At 38.7% G+C, this 23,339-nt stretch overlaps 1 protein-coding gene across 2 annotated transcripts; it reads left to right on the top strand.

Annotated features, from left to right (window-relative positions):
* The first annotated feature begins 936 nt into the window (after positions 1 to 936).
* On the top strand, positions 937 to 21,880 carry slc1a8a (solute carrier family 1 member 8a). 2 transcript variants are annotated; one of them, XM_017714242.2, is made up of 11 exons: positions 937 to 1,401; positions 7,798 to 7,877; positions 7,973 to 8,188; positions 12,513 to 12,555; positions 12,699 to 12,906; positions 14,049 to 14,148; positions 17,108 to 17,341; positions 17,833 to 18,027; positions 18,709 to 18,843; positions 18,947 to 19,043; positions 20,732 to 21,880. In XM_017714242.2, exons 1-11 carry the CDS (start codon positions 1,174 to 1,176, stop codon positions 20,885 to 20,887), a joined length of 1,692 nt encoding a protein of 563 aa, XP_017569731.1. In that variant the 5' UTR covers positions 937 to 1,173; the 3' UTR covers positions 20,888 to 21,880. The 2 variants fall into 2 exon arrangements, with proteins under 2 accessions (XP_017569731.1, XP_037401081.1); XM_037545184.1 differs by having other exon boundaries at positions 18,979 to 19,043; positions 20,732 to 20,853.
* Positions 21,881 to 23,339: the final 1,459 nt, after the last annotated feature.

Genomic DNA, 23,339 nt, shown 5'->3' with positions numbered 1-23,339 from the left:
GGTATTTTCATATTGTGCCAAAAACTGAAAAACGACAAGAATGGAGATACGAGGTTTTGCTCCGACAGCGGCGGTATGGAAACTGCACAGCAAAAACAGTTTCGAAGTTATAGTTTCCACTTTTTCGGTCTACTGCAGTTTAGCCCCGCCCATTCACAACAAAGTTATAAAGAGTGTTTCAAGCCTGCAGGCTGCCTCATAATGTGCCTCCTTCAGAAAGCAGTCCATGGACATTATGAGGCAGCCAATCAGAATTACCTTTATGGCATTTGGCTGACACTCTTATGCAGAGCAACTTACAATTTGATCATTTTACACAGGTAGGCCAAGGTGGTGTTAGGAGTCTTGCCCAAGGACCCTTATTGGTATAATGTAGGGTGCTTGCCCTGGTCGGGGATTGAGCCCCAGTCTACAGCATAGAAGGCAAAGGTGTTAACCATTACACTAACCAACCACAGAGCTTTACATATCTTAATATCTTAAAGGCACAGCAGCAAGGAATAAAGAAAGGTTGGCAGATGAAATCCTATTATGTTATTTTTTCTGCTTATAACATTTGTGCAAATTTATGTACCAAAACTAGATGCAATTGATCTAATTTAGGCTGCTTTTGTTGCGCTGCTGGGAGCTGCTGTTGCAGTAGTGTTGTTGTCAGTGAAGCTAATAATTCAACTTGGCATGTTTCCTTAAGCTTTGATGGCACATTATAGTCATTTTATGACTTAGTGCAGTAAATACATTACATATTGCACCTTGTGTGGAAATGTTGCTTTTCCATGGTTTGGGCCCTTTAGTGAACTATCCATCCAAAGTTGTGAGTGAGGAGGCAGCAGTGGTTTCCTGCGGTGTAAGAGTGCAGCACTTTCTCGGCTTGGTCCAGTCCAGCCGTGGCCTCCTCTCCGCGCGTGAACGCCGCCGTGCCAAACCCAGAGCAGCTGCGTGGCCGCAGCTCGTGTCCAGATCGCCATGGCGCGGCGCCATCCACAACACAGAAGTGTTAGATTTTATTACCGCACCGTAATCCTCTTACCGGCCTAAGCGCGCTCCTCCGGTCCCTCAGCGCGTCTTCAGGGCTGGGAAGGAGCCACGCGCGCCCTCGCCTAATCCCCCCGTGGGTGGAACGCGCTGCTCCTACAGCCTCGAGCCCCTGCCTCAGCGGCTCTCCGAGGCGCCATGGAGGAACTGCTGATACCGGCGGACGCGGACGAGGCGCGCGAGCCGGGAAGGCCCGGCACGGCGGACAGCGTGAAGGAGGCACTGCAAAGCGCGTGCGGCGCGAGCGTCAGGACGTACCTGAAGCAGTACGTGAAGCGCAACGGGCTGCTGACGCTCTCGGTGCTGGGAGTGGGCACCGGCTGCGTGCTGGGCTACATGCTCCGCGGACTGGAGATGTCCACGCAGGTACGCGGCCTGACTGGGCAGCACTGGACTGTAGGGCTGAGTCATTATCGCGGTTATATAGCCGTAAATGAAGTACCGCGATATTGCGATACAACTTGAGACACAAGCTGTCAACAACACCGTGAACGGTAACCGTTGGGTTTTGCGTTTAAAGAGCAGTTCCACCGAACTTCTGCACAGGTCAGTCATTGAGACGTAAGCAAGGTCATTCAGAGTGGTTTGGTGCAAAAGGCTCTGGTGTAGAGAAACTTCACGAGTCAGAAATGTTTACAGCAGTTCGATTCCACTGCCTGTGAAAGCGCCCTCAATGAAAGGGGTCATAAGAAATGGTTAAGCACTGCTGATATCTGAGGCATCACTGAGGCTTCGCAGCAGGTAAGCCGCAGTCTTTTGGCTTAAAACATATTTATAATGCACTCATGGTGGAGAGATACATACATGTAGGCCACTGTGAGACAATAAAACTGATTTACTTCTATTTTATCATCATCTTCATTACATTGAGATGCTCTGAGGACTCGAGTTGGTTCACTGGTGGTTTTGGATAGAAAATAAAGCATTTTATTTGCACTGCTGACATTGTGACCCCTGGTTCCTATCACCACCACCACTGTACAGAAATCCAAGTCAGTAAGTTTTTCTACAGTAAACATTTTAATCCAAACCACTCTGAATGACTTTAGCATCTCGACAGTTGAACTATGCAGAGGTTTTAAAAAATGGGTGGGTTAGCCTTTGTTTCTACACTTTTTCCTTGCTTTGCGAAATTCAGTTTTATTTTTGTTCACTTTCAGAAAGATTTTAAAAAACATTTTTCATTTTGATTGATTTCAGTGTAATGGCCATGGTGCAATAGCCTAGTATAGAAGATACACCATATGTGTACACCATATACACAATTGGCCTTACATATTTCCCACCTGGAAAATGCGAGTCGTGCATTGATAGTGAATAATGTTACAAAAATATTTCTCACCATTTCACTTTTTTAATGGCAGTAATGTAAGATCTAATTTATTTTTGTTTTGTAGTTTATTCCTTAATAGTTTGAGTTTATTTTAGTTTTAGTTAGTTTACTTTTAAAATGCTGTTTGGGTCATATTTTGTTAGAGGACTCATTTGCATTACTTTCTGGTGTGGGGCTAATATTGTCATGACAATTAACAAAACACATATATCTGCCCATTCAGTCTGCAGCAGTATAGCTCCGCCCATTCTCTTTTGAAGCTATAAGGAGTGTTTCAGCCCAGACTGATAGTGAAGGAGGCACAGTACTGGGCTGCCAATCAGAGAGACCTATATTAGCTATTTATATGGGAAGGGGTGAACAATGAAATTCATATACACAGTTATTTGAGCTGTAGGATGCCCACTCTATTTCTGAAAGCTGGTTTACCAATATATTATTATATGCTGTCAGTATTTACCAAAATTTACATTATGTATTTGCAATTTTTGCAATATTTGGATGTGGTTTAAACAAAGGTGGTTCCTTAAGGAGTCCTTAAAAACCAAAATTTCCCCACTTTTTTTAAACTAAAAGAGTTTGGTGTGGTACGCAAAAATTGGTGAAGTTTCAAAATGTGCCGTTTGCACTACAGTCCATACTGTCCATCTATATCTGTGCAAGTTAAGAGGTGGTGGTCATATACAAAATATATACAACTATTTAGGTTATTTTCATATTATCATATTTGTATGTTTTGGTAAAGCATGGACGGATACAGTTTCTAATGCCTATAACTGTACTTGTACAGTCTTAGCAAAAAGGGTTCTATGACATAACAATAGCAGAACCATTTTTGGATTCAGATGTTTCTGTGCATGTTCATGGTTCTATACACAGTACTGTGCAAAGGTCAAAGAAAAAGAAAGTTTCCAGAAATGGAAAAAGCAACTAAAAGATACAGAAAAAGGGGGACTCAAAACCACTGTGCAAGACCTGGTAGACCACCAAATTGCCAGTATCAGATAAACAGCACTTCAAGCTCCACTCTTTAGATCTGAGAAAATATATAGGTGTTTCTGTCCATCCTTCCACTGAGAGAAGACAACTCAACACTATGAGCCTGAAGGATGTCACGAAGCCCTTACTGAGGAAAGAAATAGTCCAAAAAGAAGACATTTTCTGCTGCTGGTGTTCTTGGAACAGAACTAACCACCCCAGGGTCCAGAACTTAACACCACTTAATGTATCTCAGATTACTTTGATCATGAGAAGCAGAAAATGCAACCAACTTATAAGACTGAATTTTGGAGGTGTGGAGAAATATCCCTGCAGATGTCTGCTTCTTTTCTAATGCTCTGTTACTTGTACTTAATGGGCTTTTTGACTGTAAGTTAAATAAATGAAGGGTGATCACTGACTTTTGCACAGTACTGTATAACCGTTGCCTTTCCCAAGGAAATCTTTGAGGAATCATTGTTCTTAAGGGCGTAGGCCTAACATAAAATGTTTTTTACAACACTTATTTAAAGAGGTTGTAGATTTCTGTCTGTGTGGGAGTCCGCAGAACATCCATACTATTAAAAGGCAGTTAAGACGTTGGAAATGAGTAATGCTTTCCCAGCCTAGTGGTCGTGTTAAAGGTTGGTGTTAGGAGGTGCTTAAGGCAGGGTCAAGCTCTGTTGACTTTACATCCAGACACAGGCCGGTCTGCCAATGCAAACAGTGAGGGATAGCCTGGGTCACCTCGTGCGTGACGTGTGACCCACACCCACAGGTTAACAAGCTCTAGCATGCATGATGTGGCTAAAGGCCAAACGAAAAGTTGGCTAGTAGATCTACCAAGAGGCAAACAACAGCAAGGACTTCTTCCCCTGCTTCTGCAGAGCAGCAGCTTTCCTTTAGACTTTAGACTTCCTTTAGTTCCTCACTCAACCAAACGGTGAACAGAAAAGGACATTTATCTCACGGCAAATTTGTAAGAAGTGCTGAGGGGAATGTTACTTTCTTTGAAATATTGGAACTCTGATGATATAGAAGAACTTCCTCTTGTTCCCTAAAGAACCTTTCAGTGGTGGTTCTTTAAAGGAATACTCCAGCGTTAATCTCTACCTGCTGCATCTATAGTGTGTGGTCGATTATCACAGACAATAATTTCAACACTTCAACTCGAAAACCTGCTGTATCAAAACACACATATAAAAGAAGCCAGGGAGCAGTCAGCTCTGTACTAGACATGACACTGTATAACTAGTCTACAACAGAATAGGACAAGTATAGGCCTCACAACACAATAGTATATTATTATAATATAATGTTCTCATATAGAAATCACTGCCATGTTGACTGAAGTAAATTATTTGCATGTAATTCACAAGTTACAAACACAACTAGAAAAGTTAGGGTGATTACATAAGTAAGTACTATCCTGGGTGTTGTTAAGAGGTTGCTATGGTATTTCAGGTGGTTGTTAGGTGGTTGCTAGGTCATTGCTGGGTTACAGTCTTACGAGGCAGTTGCCATAGTATTTAGGTGGTTACTAAGGTGTTGCTAAGGTATCCAATGTGATTGGTAGGGGTTTGCTAGGTAGTTGCTATGGTATTTTAGATGGTTGCTAAGGTGTCAAAGCTGATTGCTAGGTTGTTGCAAGATGGTATTTCAGGTGGTCATTAGGTAGCTGCTAGGTTATTGCTACAGTCATGCTAGGCAGTTGCTATAGTATTTTAGGTGGTAACTAAGGTGTTGCCAAGGTATCCAATGTGATTGGTAGGGGTTTGCTAGGTAGTTGCTATAGTATTTTAGATGGTTGCTAAGGTGTCAAAGCTGATTGCTAGGTTGTTGCTAGATGTTATTTCAGGTGGTCATTAGGTAGGTGCTAGGTTATTGCTACAGTCATGCTAGGCAGTTGCTATAGTATTTTAGTCGGTTACTAACGTGTTACTAAGGTATGCAAGCTGATTGCTAGGTTGTTGCTAGGTGGTTGCTGTGGTATTTCAGGTAGTTGCAAGGTTATTGCTACAGTCTTGCTACCAGTTGCTGTAATAGTTTAGGTGGTTGCTATGGTGTTGCTAACGTATCCAAGGTGATTACTAAGGGGTTGCTAACTGGTTGATGTAGTGTTTCAGGTGGTATGGTGACATAAGATGGGTGCACAAACTTTTGCACAACCATATTTTAGCATTCTGCCATTCATTCGTGTAGGAAAGCATCTGACATTCTGGTGTTGGATAGGTGTCCCGAAAACTGCAGAACAAGTTAGTGGACAAAAATTGGAAGAAAAATAATAAGGGAAAAGAATAATATACATCAGATAATAATAGTGTTGTTAAGCAACAGAACACGGGAGGGAATGTTTTATTGCAAAATAACATCATGACTGTGATTTGGTTGCAGGTATGAGCCGATAACACATGACCTTGCGATAACACGCAGTGTTCTTTTGCTTTTGTACAACAGTTAAATAAATAAAGTAATACATTAATAAATGGAGCTGTGAACATGGGGTTTAATATGCCAAATTATAGTTCCTTAACAAGCAACTTGTTGCTATGTCAGAGTAACAAACTCCGCTCACTCGATACACAGCCGGCAGTTCGTTCCCCAGCTCCACACAGACCAACTGACAGTTTGGGAATTTAGTGTAGTCTCATCTTCAGAGTCTGACCAAATCGGCTGTCGGTCAAATGTGGTCTTCAACATGTCCATTTTCTGTTTCTGCACAAAGTAAGAAGTAAAAACATCTTGAGCATCTCCTACAGCTGTCATAGTTGTTGCTTAGCAACAGCCTCTCAGGGGAATTATACAGTGTTTGTGACAAATCTGTGATGTTATGGTGAAATAACAGCACGGTTAGAACGCATCTCAACCAATCAGCTTGCGCGGCTGGAACTAACTGTTGTATAAGTGTATGTGCAGTGACATAATATGTAATGTGAAATTGTTGCTGTCCAAACAAAACATGGCATCTTCAAAATGGTCACTTTTCAGGAAAAAGTATAAACCTTCTTAACTGTTTATGCAAGTTAAAGTAATGCAAGTACATTTTGCATTATTTCTATTCATTCATTCTATTTCCTCATGAAATTATCACACAATATACTGGGCAGCTGTCATATTCAAATGATGAATAAAAACATGACAAAAAGAATATAGTGACAGCACATTCTTCACAAAAATATAAGAATCCCAAAAGAAATCAATAGCCACGTTTACATGCACCCTAATAATCTGTTAATAATCCAACTAATAGCTCAATCGGAAGTACATTTTGCACATTATGTTTAACATGGGGGGAGCAGAAACTAGTCTGCAGAGGAGACGAACTGAGCTTTAAAATACGGCGGTGGGACGGATGTCCAGCTTATGTGTCTCAGAACACAACGTCTTCCTCTCGGCCTTCTTTAATAAGTACATGTGAGGTGCATTTTTTTGAGTCTGACGTATTTTTAAGGCAATTAGAATCACAAGCACGCCAACTGGAAACTCATACTGACTGGACCTCATGTGAGGTTCGCTGTCATGGTAACGTTTACTCTAAGCTGAATCTGTAATCCGATTGTATTCAATCGGACTGGCAAAAATCTTTGCTTGTAAACATAGCCAAATTAAGTTATGGCTTAGTTTAGCAAAACCTACAAATCAATGGACAAGTGAGTGCCTTATTGATAAGTTATATTCTGCAACAACATTATTGTAGCATTAAAGTTATTAGTTATTATATAAGTATTTAAGGTTGAAAATACGACACAAATAACTTAACATTTGTGTGCCTACACAATTATGACGTGATTACAGGGAACCCACTAGAATACCAGTTATAACCTTACATAACTAGTCCGCAATAGAATAGAACAAGTAAAGGCATCACAACACAATAGTATATTATTGTAATATAATATTCCCAAGTAAACCTGGCTGACTAAAGTACGAAAAGTTGGGTGATTACACAGTGTAAATAATATCTTGAGTGTTGCTGGGGTGTTGCTAGATGGTTGCCATGATATTTCAGGTGGTTGTTAGGTGGTTGCTAGTTTATTGCCACAGTCTTGCTAGGCAGTTGCTATAGTATTTAAGGTGGTCAGCTATGTTGCAGTCCAAATGCTATGATGTCATTCAAATAATGAAATCTAAAAATAAATCTAACATCGATATTCAGAAATGATCTAACAGTGCTTTGATGGGCAGGCAATATGAGGTTGTTATATATTTTATATGATTTTTTGAGTAATAGTACTAGCAGAGCACTGATGTTAAACAAAGTATTTATACAATGTTGAATGAAATCACTGTAGTCACAGTTTCAGAAAGTATTTTTTATAAATGTAGCGGTGCTAGTTCTTGTATATCTGCTCCAACGTATCCCCAAAACCAAATATCATTATGAATATGTCTTATTGTGTTGTTATGTTTCTGATATTTCTGATATCTGTATTTTTCTGCTTTTTTTAAAGGCAAAAATGTATTTTTCTTTTCCCGGAGAACTCCTCATGAGAATGCTTAAAATGCTCATCCTGCCGCTAATCACCTCAAGGTACAGTTTTATTGTATTTGACAGTAGTATTGGTATCATACGTGTATTTACCACCCCCCTCCCCCACTTTAACCTTTCCCTTGTTGTGTGTGTAGTTTAATGTCAGGTCTCTCATCGATGGAATCCAAGGCCTGCTGTCGTATGGGTGTTCTGACTGTGACCTACTATCTGTGGACCACCTTCATAGCTGTCGTGGTTGGTATTGTACTGGTGCTAATCATCAAGCCGGGCTATGGGACTGAGATGGAGATGAACAGGCTTGGAGGGGGACCAGTAATGACTTCTGCAGATGCACTACTGGACCTTGTCAGGTATCTAATCCAACTTTTACTTAGCTAAACTAAATTTTTGATGGATTTGTAATTATTTTTACTTTAATTTTGAGTAAAAAGTAGATTACATTTCTCAAAATTATATTTTGGTGTAGACTTAAATATGTTGGTAAATGGTTCCTACGTTGTTCTTGGCTTCGGTGTATAGATTTAGGAAAGTTAATTTGGTATTCTTTTTCATTAAGAAGGTTCATGCTCATGTTTACTCATTCACTAATGACTAAGAATGTTCTTTAGCGCATGATCCACTTTCCATAAATGATCTGGTCTAAAAAATAGAAGGTTCTTTAAAGAGACGTGTAAGTTTGAAGAACCTTTTTAATATATGAAAAACTTAATGAGGGTTATTTTCATTCTGTTCTGTTGGTTCAGCACCTGAACCACTTCCTCACGCGTCTTGCTTATGCCTTTAGTATTTTGTTTTAGATGACATTGTTTTAGACATTTTGTTTTTGTTTAAATGATGCCAGAAAGAGATGAATAGGGCCTAAAAATCCTCTGGCTCAGTGGTGATAGATGCAGGATACGCTGAAAGGTTTAGGTGGAGTTCTGCAAATTTCTCAGTACTTGATAAGTGCTCTTTAACTCCTGCTCCAAGATGTTTTTGCTAGGCTACTTTTACTACTTTTACTTTGTTTACTACTTGTACTTCAACTGTAGTCATTATTTCACAGAAATAACAAAACTTTTCCTTGCATATGGGTTTAGCCTACACTGCCCACCACTGACTGGGAATTTCAGCCTTAAACTCTTTTATACGTAATTTGAAAACATCAGCTGATCTTTATATTGTGTGAAATTTTCATAATGAATGGACCAATGGAAATGGTTCAAAATGACTTGACAATATATTTATACATTGGCTTCCATCATGTAAGAACAACATTTCCTGTCAAAGTTACCATTTTGGAGACACAGATATGAAATGTTCCATACTTATTAAACTATGGTTTAATGATATTTATATTTCATGTTATGGAGTTTTCTGTAGAGCAGCATTATATCCCTAAGACATGTAAATTTGACAGAATTCACAACTTTCTAGCGTTTATTATTGTTTATCAACATACATGTAATATGCAAATGCCTCATACAGTCATTGGGAATCTGAGCTATAGGCTAATACATTGATATGCATCTTACCTCGGTCATTGAACACAATAGTAAAAAAAACAGTAAATCTATCTTTATTCTGCAAATATTTGATGTCAGAGAGTTTTCTGCCTTTCAGACAGAGAAAAAAGGCAGACTGATGTAAGGTATCTAGACAGCCAGGTAGCCTTTCTAATTTTAGCTTTTAGCTTACTGTCCATCTAACCTTTAGTTGTTGTCCTTCATCATCTGACAAGTCCTTTCTTTTGTTTGAGTAACCTCATTCTCTTCACTGTAATGATGATTTGTCGACAGTCAAATGGCTGCAATAAATACTACAGTTATATGGCAGCGATAAGATGTTCTGCATTCTGAGAGTAACTCTAGCTTCCCTCTTTGTTCATCATTAAATTTAAAAAAAATCAAACTGTTCACCCGAAAATTCCACCCCAAAGCAGTTGAAGTTTTTCAAATTGTTCCTGCCACCTTCACAATACCTCTTCAAAAGGGGTTTTTAAAAAAAAATTCAAAAATTAGTGTGCCACATTTGTTTGTAGCCAGGTGCATCAGCATGCCCATGCTTCAATTCCTCACTCCTAAGAACTTCTCAGCCAGTTTGCACTGCTTTCCATGTACTTACTGAATAACAGGCCTCAGGAAGTAATAGGCCTGAGAATTTAAGGGGTTAAATAAGGTTTTTCCAAGAACTGTACAGCCAAGCCAAGGATCATTTAAGAACCTTTAAGGAACCCTTCAAGAGTGAAGCTGCAGGCTTTAAATGATAAGCTAGTGGACTCGTTCTTATATGGAGCAACATGGGTGCTTGAAGAGGCTTGATGTCTAAAATAACATCATATACACTTCTCTTTCAAAGACTTCTGTCATTCACGAGATGCGTCTAGGACTGAGGAGTTCAAGCCATCCTACACTATGTAATCCAATTAAAGCGGAAGGGTGATTAGTGTATTTTTAGTAATCCATGCAAAGAACTGGTTTACTGGCTAAGTAACCAGTGGTGATCACTGCAGAGGGTCCCCTGCCCGTGATGCTCATGAGGGGATGGTGTCTGGCTTGTGCTTGTACACTAATTAATACTCTCTAGGCCTGACTGTGCAGACTCTTGAAGTAAAACACAGACACCACTTTCAACTGACTAGTACATTAAAGTCTACCATGAAGAGAACAAGGAATCTTATGTCTTACTGCCTATATTAAAAAACAAAACCAAAAATTATTTTGGGTTTTATGTCTTTAAGGTATTAATGCCAGACTCACAGGCTCAAAAAGAAGATCTAGATCCATGTTTAAATCTAAAATTGGCATTATGATGATGAAGATATACTAACAGTAGTAAATAATTCACTTACATCCTTGTAAGACACATCCATAACCAGGTTTTGACTAAGTTCTTTTTGAATACTCTTTAAACACGCTTGCAACCATCAGATAAATCTGCATAGGGGAGGGGTCTGAAGCACAACTGATAATACACAATGGGGGCCTTTAGGGTCAATTAGTTCTTGAGAAAGGTCCTAAGACAACGTCTACATCAGATTCATGGCGTGCTTAAACCACAGAATTGTTTACACCTTTGTTCTCTTGAGTGTGTATAGATTCTGATCTTACCTAAGAAGAAATCCCAAATAATAAAGCATGGGGAAATGTCAGAAATGTCTTTGTTAAAACTGCATAAGTGGGTTTTAAGTAGAAATTTCTTCTAAATGAGGCCCACTGTTATTTCGCACATTGCATGCAATTGCATATTTCCACCAGAGAGGTGGAAAACTTAAATAGTATAGCTTTAACACACACACACACACACACACACACACATATATATATATATATATATATATATATATATATATATATATATATATTCCTGTTCTCAAAACACAAGTCACCACTAAGCAGCCCAGTTTCCTCTACCTTATGCCGGATGAGGAGAACCCTAAAGGCCGCACAGTGTTGCTGGAACTCACGCAACCTCCTGACATGCACTACAAGACCATCCCTGGTAGCAGCCAATATATATATATATATATATATATATATATATATATATATAAATAACACATTCAGTAAACGGCCAAAATGCATAAGAAATATAGGAATTTAAAACAGTAACATTACATGAAATTACATCATGAGTATACATTAATTAGTATTTAATACTGAAAGTGTGCACCAATGAGACATAGTTGTGAATCTATGCAGTTCAACCATAGTCAGTTTAAAGGGGAGCTTGACCACTTCCTATTTCCCCCATTATACCAAAAACATGACTGCAAAACAGTAGTGGGGTCTTGAGTGAGTCCTCAGTGAGTAGGGATGAATGGATTTAAACAGCTTTGATTAAAAAAATTAAAGAAAAGTTTTGGGTAGCGACAAGGTAGTATTACTGTTACTGAGTGCTGATTGTTTGGTGAGCTGATCAGCTTACTGGCTGAATAAGGCATTAAATCACTGACATCATGAATATACATGAGGCACTGTTTGAAAGACCTGTAACTGGAGTTTAGTGTTTCAAAAAATATAACAGCAGTATGAAAATATCTTAAGCTATTTTTTGTTGAGAAACAGTGTATAAGACAACGTCTACATCAGATTCATGGCATGCTTAAACCACAGAATTGTTTACACCTTTGTTCTCTTGAGTGTGTATAGATTCTGATCTTACCTAAGCTATTTTTTGTTGAGAAACAGTGTATAAAAATGATTAAACATTTACAAACTATTTTGCAAGGTTTTCATAGTAACCCATTCATTTTGGACTTGCTCAGGTGTGCCCTCTAGCGCTGGGGTTAGCAATCTTATTTTTTTTTTCTTTGTCTCACTCATTAAACAACTAGTTAGATATATGAGGTGTGCACCAGTTTGGTTGGCATGAAAGCTGCAGCCACACTACTTATTTCCAGGTAAGATTGTGACCATTGCTGAAGCATCTGACAAACCGGGCAGGTCTCCTTACTAGGAATCTTCTGGTTTAACCACTTTGATGTGACGAGGAGTGATGTCACTGCAAAAAATATGTAGCAGAGTTACAATTAAATGTTGTGCTGTTCCTGGCTGTCAGGAAGCAAATGTATTGTCATAGATTTCTAAAGCATCCAGAGATCTAAAAGAAGACTTTTTTATTTAAATCATGTTTTCTGCTATTGCGTTGAAAGTGTGTAAAAGCATTCAGTTCTCTTTATTCTTATTTCTTCAGGAATATGATTCCTTCAAATCTCATCGAGGCCACATTTCAACAGGTACATAAGCCAACACCTAGGCCATTCTAACCTTGTCTACAAGAATAGCGTAAACTGAAATGATCATTGTTTCAATTTCATAGTCCTTTATGAAGTAGCACCACTCTTCTATAAGCTTCTACATCTCTGTTATGTTTTTGCAGTACAAGACAGACCTCATTCCTGTTCTCAAAACACAAGTCACCACTAAGCAGCCCAGTTTCCTCTACCTTATGCCGGATGAGGAGAACCCTAAAGGCCGCACAGTGTTGCTGGAACTCACGCCACCTCCTGACATGCACTACAAGACCATCCCTGGTAGCAGCCAACAAATGAATGTGCTGGGCATCGTCATCTTCTCAGCCACTATGGGTAAGGCTTTTAGGTCAGTTCCCCATTAGCTTGGACATAAACAGCCTTGTACTAGAACTCTATATCAGCTGGTATACTGGTATATACTGATATCAAACTAGTATTGCAGTATTGGTGTCATACAAGAACATTTTTTTAGGTTTAGCAGTGTTAAAAACTTCAATGTATAGCATCTGTGGAGTCTTCAGATTGTTATAACACCCTATGCACAAACTATAGAAATGGCATATATACTTTATGGAAATCTGGAAACAGCATTTACCATACAGGGTAATATTCTCTGTTGTGTAATTTTAAAAGGCCTATATAATGGAAAAACAATTTTATTTGCCTATATGGAAATTTAGATGCAGAAAAACAGCCCATTTTTAATTAGTTGTTTTTGTAATGTCACAGATGCCTTCACAGTCATATGCAAAAGTGAACATCACATCAAGTGACATGTTTTGATTTTGTACATAAAAATAAGTTAACACATCATTTACAGAGAACGCACTTAAATATGGCATTTTTCTGCCACATTTAATGCACATTTGGAAAAATGTTTCCAATGTGTTAAATTCATAAAAAAAAGAAAACAGTAATTATGCAGTGAAGTGTGCGTAAGTGTATTCTCTGTAGATGTTTTAACTTATTTTCACTTAGAAAATCAACAAAATGTAATTTGACCAGAGGTGTTCAAACTTTTGCATCCACCTATGGCCTACAGCAGATTACCCTTTCTATTACTGCGGAACAACAGGGCAGCTAACTGGGAAAGAGCTCATAAAACCACATAAACAACCTAGCATCATAGAAACAGGAAAGTGACAGGAAAATATGAGATATGGGAACTTTTAGAGCAAAACAAGCTATGTAACCTATCCAGCATATCTTTTTTAGCAAGAGTAGCAGCATGGCTTCATTAACATTATTCTAATTCTAATTCTGCTTAAGCAAATAATCAATTAATCATTCATTTAAACATACAGATTATCTAACACCTTGATATATTTGGGGCACATGTGATATTGAATTATATCAAAGCCATCTAGCACTACATTAAACTAACCACAGCAAACACTGTGAAATCACTGCATATACTTACTGTCACTGAAGTGCTTAGAGTTAAGTATTAAATAAGCAGTGCTGTGCATTTTCAGGCCTCCTGCTTGGCAAAATGGGTGAGCGAGGAGCACCATTAGTCAACGTTTGCCAGTGCATCAATGAGTGTGTCATGAAGATCATCAATGCAGCAGTATGGTAAGAAAAAATACATATGAAATTTGTTTTTGTTTAAACTCTGTCAATTCTTGACTACAGGCCAAAAGTTTAAATAAAAAAATAAATTACACTGAAAATCTAGAACGTTCCTGTAAAGTTACTGTTTTAGAGATATTGTTTTTCTTTGGACATCTACGATATAGACTAACTGGCTACTTCATTAAGTACACCTCCTTGTTTCTACACTCAGTGTCCATTTTATCAGTTCGACTTACTGTATATGTGCACTTTCTACAATTCCAGACTGTGGTTCATCTGTTTCTCTCTATAGTGTGTTAGCAATTTTTCACCCTGTGTTTCAATGGTCAGGGCCCCCAACTCTATTAGGCACTCCTACCTTGTTGGACCTCCTTGTAGATGTAAAGTCAGAGACGATAGCTCATCTGCAGCTGCAGTCTGTGTTGGTCATCCTCTAGTCCTTCACTGGTGGCCACAGGACATTGCCCACAGGACGCTTTTGGCTGGATATTGTGGGTTGGTGGACTATTCTCAGTCCAGCAGTGACACTGAGTTGTTTAAAAACTCCAGCAGCACTGCTGTGTCAGATCCACTCATACCAGTGCAACATACACTAACACACCACCATCACGTCAGTGTCACTGCAGTGCCGAGAATGATCCACTACCCAAATAGTACATGCTCTGTGAGGGTTCATGGGTATCCTTAACACTGAAGAACAGGGTAAAAGGGGGGCTAACAAAGTATGCAGAGAAACAGATGGACTACAGTCTGTAACTGTAGAACTACAAAGTTCTCCTACTGTATATGGTAAGTGGGGGTGATAGAGTGGACAATGAGTGTGGCTACAAGGTTTACTTAATGAAGTGGGCGGTCAGTGTATAACTAAAGTTTTATTACAGCTTTAATTATGCCCACCTGATTCTCACATTCAACACAACTGAATAAAGCTTAGTAAAGAAATGTGTAAATAATTGTGTGGTCAATATTTCACTTACTATATGTTTGAGTAAGTGTACACTCCTGTGCAAAAAAAACATATAATGTCAACATATAATGGCTTTCACTGATGGTTTCAGCCTGCTCAGAGTCCAGTTCTAAACCCTATAGACAATATTTAGTCTCACATTAAACACAAACATCAATGCTCAGTGGAAATATATTGTCTCTTCTTTCTAAAAAAGGCTGTCTGCAAGTTTATTCACAAGATTTCGACAGGACAAAATACTATACCAAGTTACTTTATTTGTTTAATGATATGTTGTTAAGACCATTTTGTCTTTTTTTACACAGGAAAGGCAAAATATTGTAGAATAATATTTATAGAACAACCTCTTTGGTTAAATTCAAAGCTGCTTGCCCACTTTTGGCCTCGAAGCAAAAAACAGCCCAATGGATGGAAATGGGTTGTAAAATAGTCATTTAACACGAATTCTAACAAAACAAAACAAGTATCTTCAAAATAGTAGCTTTACATGAGAAGGCAAAACATCTTTACCTTTTAATGTAAGTAAAGTTGTTTTTTTCCCTAAGTGATTTTGAAGCATTTTTATTGGTCCACTCATCTTAACTTTTTAAACAATGAAAATGACAGCTTCCATGTTCAGAGTGTAGAAAAATAACAATACTTTTTAAAACTATGAAAAAAAAATTTTCACAGCAATGATCATACATTTGACAACATACATTTGTGATTTTTTTTCTCAGAAAGCCTTTGTTTAGCAGTTATTACTGAAATCATATTTTACTGCATACAACAAAGTGCTCTACTAAACAATGAGTGTTCCATTGAGAACATTCAGAGCTGGTGCTCACGCGTCACTGTTGATGGGAAGAGGTTCCTGCATTCAGGCAGCACGTGAACAGCGACCAGGGCAAGTGTGATAAAACCATGTTGGCGTGTGCAGCAGATTAAAAGTCACCTGCCTTTAAGTGCTGTCACACACTCCTCCATGCCATAGGTCAGCAGGGTGGACACGACCAGTGATGTCATCATCATTTAAGAACAAAATGCTTAGATGCTCCTCAACCGTCCATGTTTCGTTGCTAAAATATGAATTACAGCACATTTTAAACACTATAGTTGCTCATGTGATGTTAAGTGCATTGATGTCAGGCCTCCTGCTTGGCATAATGGGTGAGTGAAGTCTCTTTACTGGCTCATTAAAGAGAAGGTCATGCCAAATTGTGACAACAGTAACAAACTGCCATACCTTTCATTAGACCCAATAGATAGATTATGTGCTGTCATCAATGTTTTGCACTTATGAATGGCAATTTTTGCAGAATTTGAATATTTTGGAGGTATAAAAACATTATAATATTTCATGATGTGTTGATATGTAGGTGCCCACAATACTGCATTGATTTTTGAATTAGAATTGATTGTAATTGTTTACTATTGTTTACTATTATTTACTGTTTGATTTACTTTCCAGTTGAAAGGCCATTAAGTACAAGTCATTCATTTTTCAGGAGATATTTCTGAGGAGATGAGATGTGAGATTATCCCCTCGCATAATGAAGTAAAAAGTCAAAGGAAAATAGGGTTAAAATTACAGTTAATATATATAAAATATATACCCTTTAACAGCCATGCAAGAGCTGTAAGACCACCAAAACCATCAGATAAACAGCACTTAAAGCTTTCATCCGAGAAAAATGAGAAAATCAAGCATCACTGCTGCTCAGGTCTGAAAACCCCACAGTTTCTATCCATCCTTCCACTGTGAGAAGACAACTCAACACTATGAGTCTGAAAGGATGTGTAGCTGTCAAGAAGCTGGAAAAATGTAAATAAACAAAAGAGATTTGCAGTAGAACACTGAAACTGGACATCTGCGATGTGAAGTGAGGTTCTATGGACTGATGAGGTTAATGCATTAATACATTGTTTTCTCAGTTTGCAGGGCAATTCTTTATTTGAAGATATTTTGAGTACAAAAAGGCACATAATTCATAGCATTTCTCCTTTCGACAGGTATTTTCCATTTGGGATCATCTTCCTGGTGGCTGGGAAGATCCTGGACATGGACGATCCATCCACTTTGGGCAGGAAGCTGGGCTGGTACACAGTAACAGTTCTGGGTGGGCTGTTTATCCATGGCCTCATTCTGCTTCCATTCTTCTATTTTCTTTTGACAAGGAAGAACCCATTTTCTTACATTAGAGGTCTCCTGCAGGCTATGGTCATCGCCTTGGCCACATCATCAAGGTTGGAGAGCCCATTTAATAGTTAATAATGAATAATTAAATAATAATATTATGGTAATGTTTGATTATGATTGCTTTTAATGTGATGTGAAATGTGGCTTTAACTGCAGCCGTTTTGGTATGATAGAATGTTATACTCAATTAATGCTAAAAAGTATGCACAGTTTCTGGCCAAAGTAAATTTCCCAGCCTGTTTATTATTGTCTATATTCCATTACTGTGTACATAGTTCCTCCTGTCATATTTGTGTATTCAATGTATTCTTTGATTAATAAACATCGTCAGTTACCCCATAGTCATTAAAATTGAATTGAGTCTATTTGAGACTTCATTCTGCGTTTTCCTAAAAAAAACATAATCGCATTGTAACACTATGAAATCAGAGATTAATGTACCTTGAAACATCATGTGTGTATAAATTTTACAAATTAAGTAAACACTTATAGAAAGGCATCATTTGGTGATTGTTTTTTTTATTTATTTTTTTGACAGTTCTGCCACACTGCCCATCACTATGAAGTGCTTGCTGGAGAACTGTCATGTGGACAGGCAGATAGCACGGTTCGTCTTGCCTGTGGGTGCCACCATCAACATGGACGGCACAGCCCTCTATGAAGCGGTAGCTGCCATCTTCATTGCACAGGTCAACGAGTACGAGCTGGATTTTGGGCAGCTGGTTACAATAAGGTGAACATTACTGCTTCTTTGCTCCATGGCTGTGGCAATATGAGAATGAGAATATTACACTCGGCAGGCAAAATAGAATAAATCAATTTTAGCCACTACTTGGCTTCCACATGGCACTACCATCTAGGCATTGGTCCTATCATTATGAATTTACAAGTTTGACCCCCCACCCCTGATGATACCACACTCATCCATTGTCAGTATTTCCAAACGAGCATAATTGAATTAGCATAATCCTCAATCTGCCCTCAGTTGCTCAGCATGATACTAGCCAGTGTGGGTATCTGTTAGCTGGCATAAAACAATGGGCAGTTAGTGCTGTCCTCCAAGCATATTGAGCTGCCCAATAACACTGAATTAGCAGCAGTTTGAAAAGATGTCACAATTGGATCATGTGACTTGGAGGAAGCAAGTGCTAGGCTTCGCTGTCATAGTTTGGTAGCATCGTGTAAAAGGTGATACGGGGAGTAATTATGAATAGTTATGTAAAAATTCACAAATAAACACTACTGAGTGCTGTATTTGATGAGTTCTTTTGCGTCAAGTTCCGCAGGCATAAAGATGTTGTGTCAGCTTCTATGCAGGGGTCATTAGCAGTCTTCAACTGACTGCTAAAATCCTTGCCATGATTTCATCAGCCATGTACACTGAATGTGCTCTCTCCATTGCTGCTCTTGACAGCATAACGGCAACGGCCGCTAGCATTGGTGCTGCAGGGATCCCTCAGGCAGGCCTTGTAACCATGGTAATAGTGCTGACATCTGTGGGCTTGCCACCAGATGACATCACGCTAATTGTGGCCATCGACTGGATTCTGTAAGTTGAAGATAACTTCCAAATACCTGGTAATAGCTGAGAAACAGTGAGAAACCAAATATAAGCAGCTCATTAAAGAGAGTCCCTCCATTCTCTTTCAAAGGGATCGATTCCGAACAATGATTAATGTCCTAGGAGATGCTCTGGCAGCCGGAATCATTGCTCATTTGTGTCGGAAAGACTTTCCTCGTGACACAGTGGTAAGTCCTTACACATTACTCTCTATTTTAATTATCAGACAACAGCAATTTACATCAATGTTAGGGCTGTCCAACAATAATTAGTATATTGCTAATTATATTGCTACATCTTGCAAAATGACTTGCAATATTTTAAATTTGTGTTGGTGAAGAAAACGTGAAATGGTTAAAGATTAACCTGCCTTATTTCGACCAAAATAGTCATGTTTCTACATTGGCAAAGAGGTTTGGCAGGGCTGCCTACTATCACCACTCTTCAACATGTTCAACCTGTCTGCTGAAATATATATTATGAGAAGCAAGACTTGGGGAAGATTATCAAGGATTCAAGATGAAAGATGGAATAAACATCAATGACCCTCAGTATGCGAATGCTACAACAAACACAAAAGTCTGAAGGCCCATGAAGGAAAGTTAAAAGAGCATTCTAGGGGAAAGACAGGACGTGGTCCACCCAGAACCCACCGGTGGGTCCAAAGTGTTGTTACACACTTCTGTAACCTAAGAATAGCTCAGCCAATTTGCACTGAATTCCCTGTAGTTACTGAACAATAAGCCTTAGTATGTAATAAGCTTAAGATTTTAAGGGGTTAATTTGAAGAAAACAAAGGTTAGGGCAATGGAGTAAGACCAGTAACTTTACCAGATCCAGTAGTAAAGAAATACAACACAGATTGGCACTCAGCAAAACGAGGATGAAGGAGCTTGAAAAGGTCTTCAGATATTATGATGTGTCTCAACACACCAACCAAAGATAACTGTCCATATTCCTTTCTGTGGTTCAATATGTATGTTAAAGCTGGGCAATAAAAAGCATGACAAGAAGAAAATACTGTGACATCAGTGAAGAAGAAGATGCAGGAAATGTTGTGCTTTATAGGCGAATGCTCTTTTACTGAACATGCAGAAAGGGAAAACCACTGTTTAGCACTACTGAAATGGCCGAGATAGCAGGCAGATCACTTATAGCCATTCTATTTCACCTGCCGAGACAGTGAAGCCACACAAACTACCTTACAGCACAGAACAGCACAAACAACATGTGCACATCTTTAACTGAACCGCATCAAATTACAGTAAATGTTTCTGCTGCTTCTCAAAAGACACCTTGCATGGCCATGGCAACACAAGCCTGTAGTGGGACAAAACAGTATTGATGTTTTTGAACTCTGGTGTTGGTGAAAACTTTTGAGTGCCATAGACAGTAAAGAAATCAAACAAATTGATAACTGACCTAATCGCTGACCAGTTAACTAAACAGAAGCCAATTTATTTTGGACTAACCACAAACCACTGAGAAACCTAAAGACCCAAAGACAAGACTGGATATTCTGGAGAAGCAATATTCATATGGCCACCAGGAATCAGAATAGACTTGATGGCACAATAATAATAATAATAATAATAATAATAATTTAGCTTTGTTGGATTACTTGTATACCTTTCTTGATCAAAACACCCACAGAAACATTCACATGGAACTGTGATTGCTGAAAATGCTTACAGCACACAGTACAAATCATTGACTCAATTGGGCTCATTTGTACATTTGTGATATCAGTATTGCAATACCCAACATCATGATAACAATTAACACATTGACACACATTGGCAAAAAAAATATTTGATACCACTTTATAACAAAGTTGTAATAAACTAATCAATCAAACTTCTGCCCTTTTTTCCAGGGGAAACCCAGCGGGTCGTCACAAGGCGCCCAAAACATGGAGAACGTGCCTTTGACAGAGGTGCCACTAATAGCTGGAAAAGACTGCATATTTGAGGTGGTTGGAGATACAGTTATCGAGCGGCCCACAGTCTACTACAACATCTGTCAAGTCTGACCTCACCAACAGAAGCCTTACAACAATCACCACCTTTACTCTTCTGGAGACGAGTCTCTACATTTGTGCCATGATACAGTACAAAGTTTAATGCAATTCTACACTGTCTTCTCTTTTGATAGACTGCTGGAAGTTATTTGCTATTGCAGAGAAATTCGACTCTAAGTGACTTTCGACGTCAGAGTCACTTTTGGACAAGTGACAAAGAACAAGGGACCCTGCTGCATGCTGGCATGTATGTTCATCTTTAAAGGTGCAGTGTGTAAGATTTAGGGGAGCTATTAGCAGAAAAGGAATATCTTATACAAAACCATTCATGCATAATCACCTGTAACTATGAATCACTGTGTTTTCGGTAGCTTACAACGCACCCTTCATAGCTTTGTGGGTAGCAGGTCCTCCAACAGAGGCCGCCATGTTACGCTGCTATGTTTCTAAAGTAGCCGAGAACTGACAAACCAAACACTGGCTCTAGAGAGAGCCTTTCGCATTTTTACGTTGAAGCTGCAGCTCAAATTTGGCGTCACTATAGCACTGGTTGAAAGAGGTAGAAAGAACAATTATTAGTGGGTGCTGCCTGTGCTGGCTAACCATTTTATGTTGTGAGAACCCAAATTTTGGCAAATGAGGGATCATGGTTATTATTGAGCACAAGAAAAAACAAGAGAAGCTGATCAAAGAAGCAAAAACATGAACAAGCAAAACGAAATCAGCCTAGGTGATGACAGAAAATCGTAGGTTCTGCTACGTGCTTGGAAAGGGAGGGGTGAGGGAAGAGTATTCAGTTGGTTGCAAACAGCCTGATTCCATGAATTCTTACACACTGCATCTTTAAAACACTGCTGTTCATGTCAGCAAGCAGAAGACTACAAATGCATTGCCTTAAAACGTGACTAACAGAGTAAGGTAACAGTTGGCGACTAACTCAGAATTACTCTTTGTAAGGCAAACTATTTACTATTTCACTGAAGCATGCTGTCGAAATGAGGCAGTTCTTGGGATGTTTTTTATACATTTGGTTTACTGTTTTATTAATGTGTAATAAACTGAAATATTTTGTAATAAAATGCACTCTGAGATGTTTTGGTTAATTGATCAAACATACATAGTCCTGAGAGTCCACAGGCCGCATGTGTTGGCAGGTGGCTTCAGCGTCAACGACTGATTTAGTTACGAGGAAAGCAAGCAACATGCGCTTAAGACTAATAAGATGGACTTGCTTTGCCTTAAGTTCCTAAGCTCAGGATCAACAGTGTCAAGGACATTAATGGCACTTTAGCCATTCATCTCCACTGATGGCCCAAACATCCGCTAATTCAGCAGGTAAGGAAAGTGACAAGGTCAAAGACAAGCCATAAAGCTAAGCAGAGGAAGTCATTTTTACCAGTGCTTTGTTTTTATTAACTGCTTTTGGTAACAGAAGATTTCAAATCCTTGTTATCCTAAAAGTGTACAGTGAGGTGTTTGTGTATATATGGTACTGTGCAAGTCAGAGAAAAGTCTTCCTTTATTTCCAGTCCAAATGGCTATTAAAAATGTTCTTCATTGTTCAGCATTAGGAAAAAAAAGCAGAAAACATATTTGACAGAAAAGTGAGAAATGTTAACAACTAAAGAGTATTTCAGTATTTATTGTGACCACTCCACCTTTTGTAGGCCTTCTATTCTTTTCAGACTTGCTTTCAGTTTTCCTAAGAAGTCTGCAGGGAAAATATTCCACACCTCCAAAGTTGGTTGTATTTTCTTTGATGTTTTTCATGATCCATTAATCCCAAACACATTCGGTGATGCTGTGGTCATAGCTCTGGAGAAAACCAGCAGCTGCTAGGTTTGCTAAGTCAGTCTTGAGCAACGGTTTTCCTGTGGGTCTTGCATATATTACAATTTGTTGGCAATCAGCATTCACTATGCTTTCAATCCAAAACAAATCACCAACACCAGATCCTTAAATGGCTTCTTCACACCTTCACTTCACATTCAGCCATCTTCTCACAGTGGAAGAATGACCAGAAACAGCTGTGGATTTTTTCAGATCTGAAGCAAGAATGGAGCTTGATTTCTCTATCAGACAGAAGCTTTACTATTCTTCCTGACAGTTTTTGGTGGTCTCTAGGTTTTGCATGGTTGTTAGGAATTCCATTTTATCTTTAGCCTTTCACCTTCGTTATACAAATGGATTATCTTCTCATCAAAACATCTAAAAATGAATAACTTGTACTTATTGGTTTGGCAAAAACTGACTTTTGCACAGTATTATAAAAAGTCAACTACACTGCTCAAAAAATAAAGGGAACACTTAAACAACACAATATAACTCCAAGTAACCCAAACTTCTGTGAAATCAAACTGTCCACTTAGGAAGCAACACTGATTGACAATCAATTTCACAGCTGTTGTACAAATGGAATAGACAACAGGTGGAAATTATTGCCAATTAGCAAGACACACTCAAT

The sequence above is a fragment of the Pygocentrus nattereri genome, chromosome 15 (assembly GCF_015220715.1).
Source record: "Pygocentrus nattereri isolate fPygNat1 chromosome 15, fPygNat1.pri, whole genome shotgun sequence".
NCBI lineage: Eukaryota > Metazoa > Chordata > Actinopteri > Characiformes > Serrasalmidae > Pygocentrus > Pygocentrus nattereri.
This window is presented reverse-complemented; position numbering and strand designations above follow the sequence as displayed.

What these genes read in the sequence shown, in the direction of transcription:
- slc1a8a (XM_017714242.2), top strand. Translation starts at nt 1,174, where the DNA reads ATGGAGGAACTGCTGATACCGGCGGACGCGGACGAGGCGCGCGAGCCG. An exon ending in GACTGGAGATGTCCACGCAG is followed by an intron (nt 1,402 to 7,797) that starts GTACGCGGCCTG and finishes CTTTTTTTAAAG; the next exon opens with GCAAAAATGTATTTTTCTTT. An exon ending in ATCATCAATGCAGCAGTATG is followed by an intron (nt 14,149 to 17,107) that starts GTAAGAAAAAAT and finishes TCCTTTCGACAG; the next exon opens with GTATTTTCCATTTGGGATCA.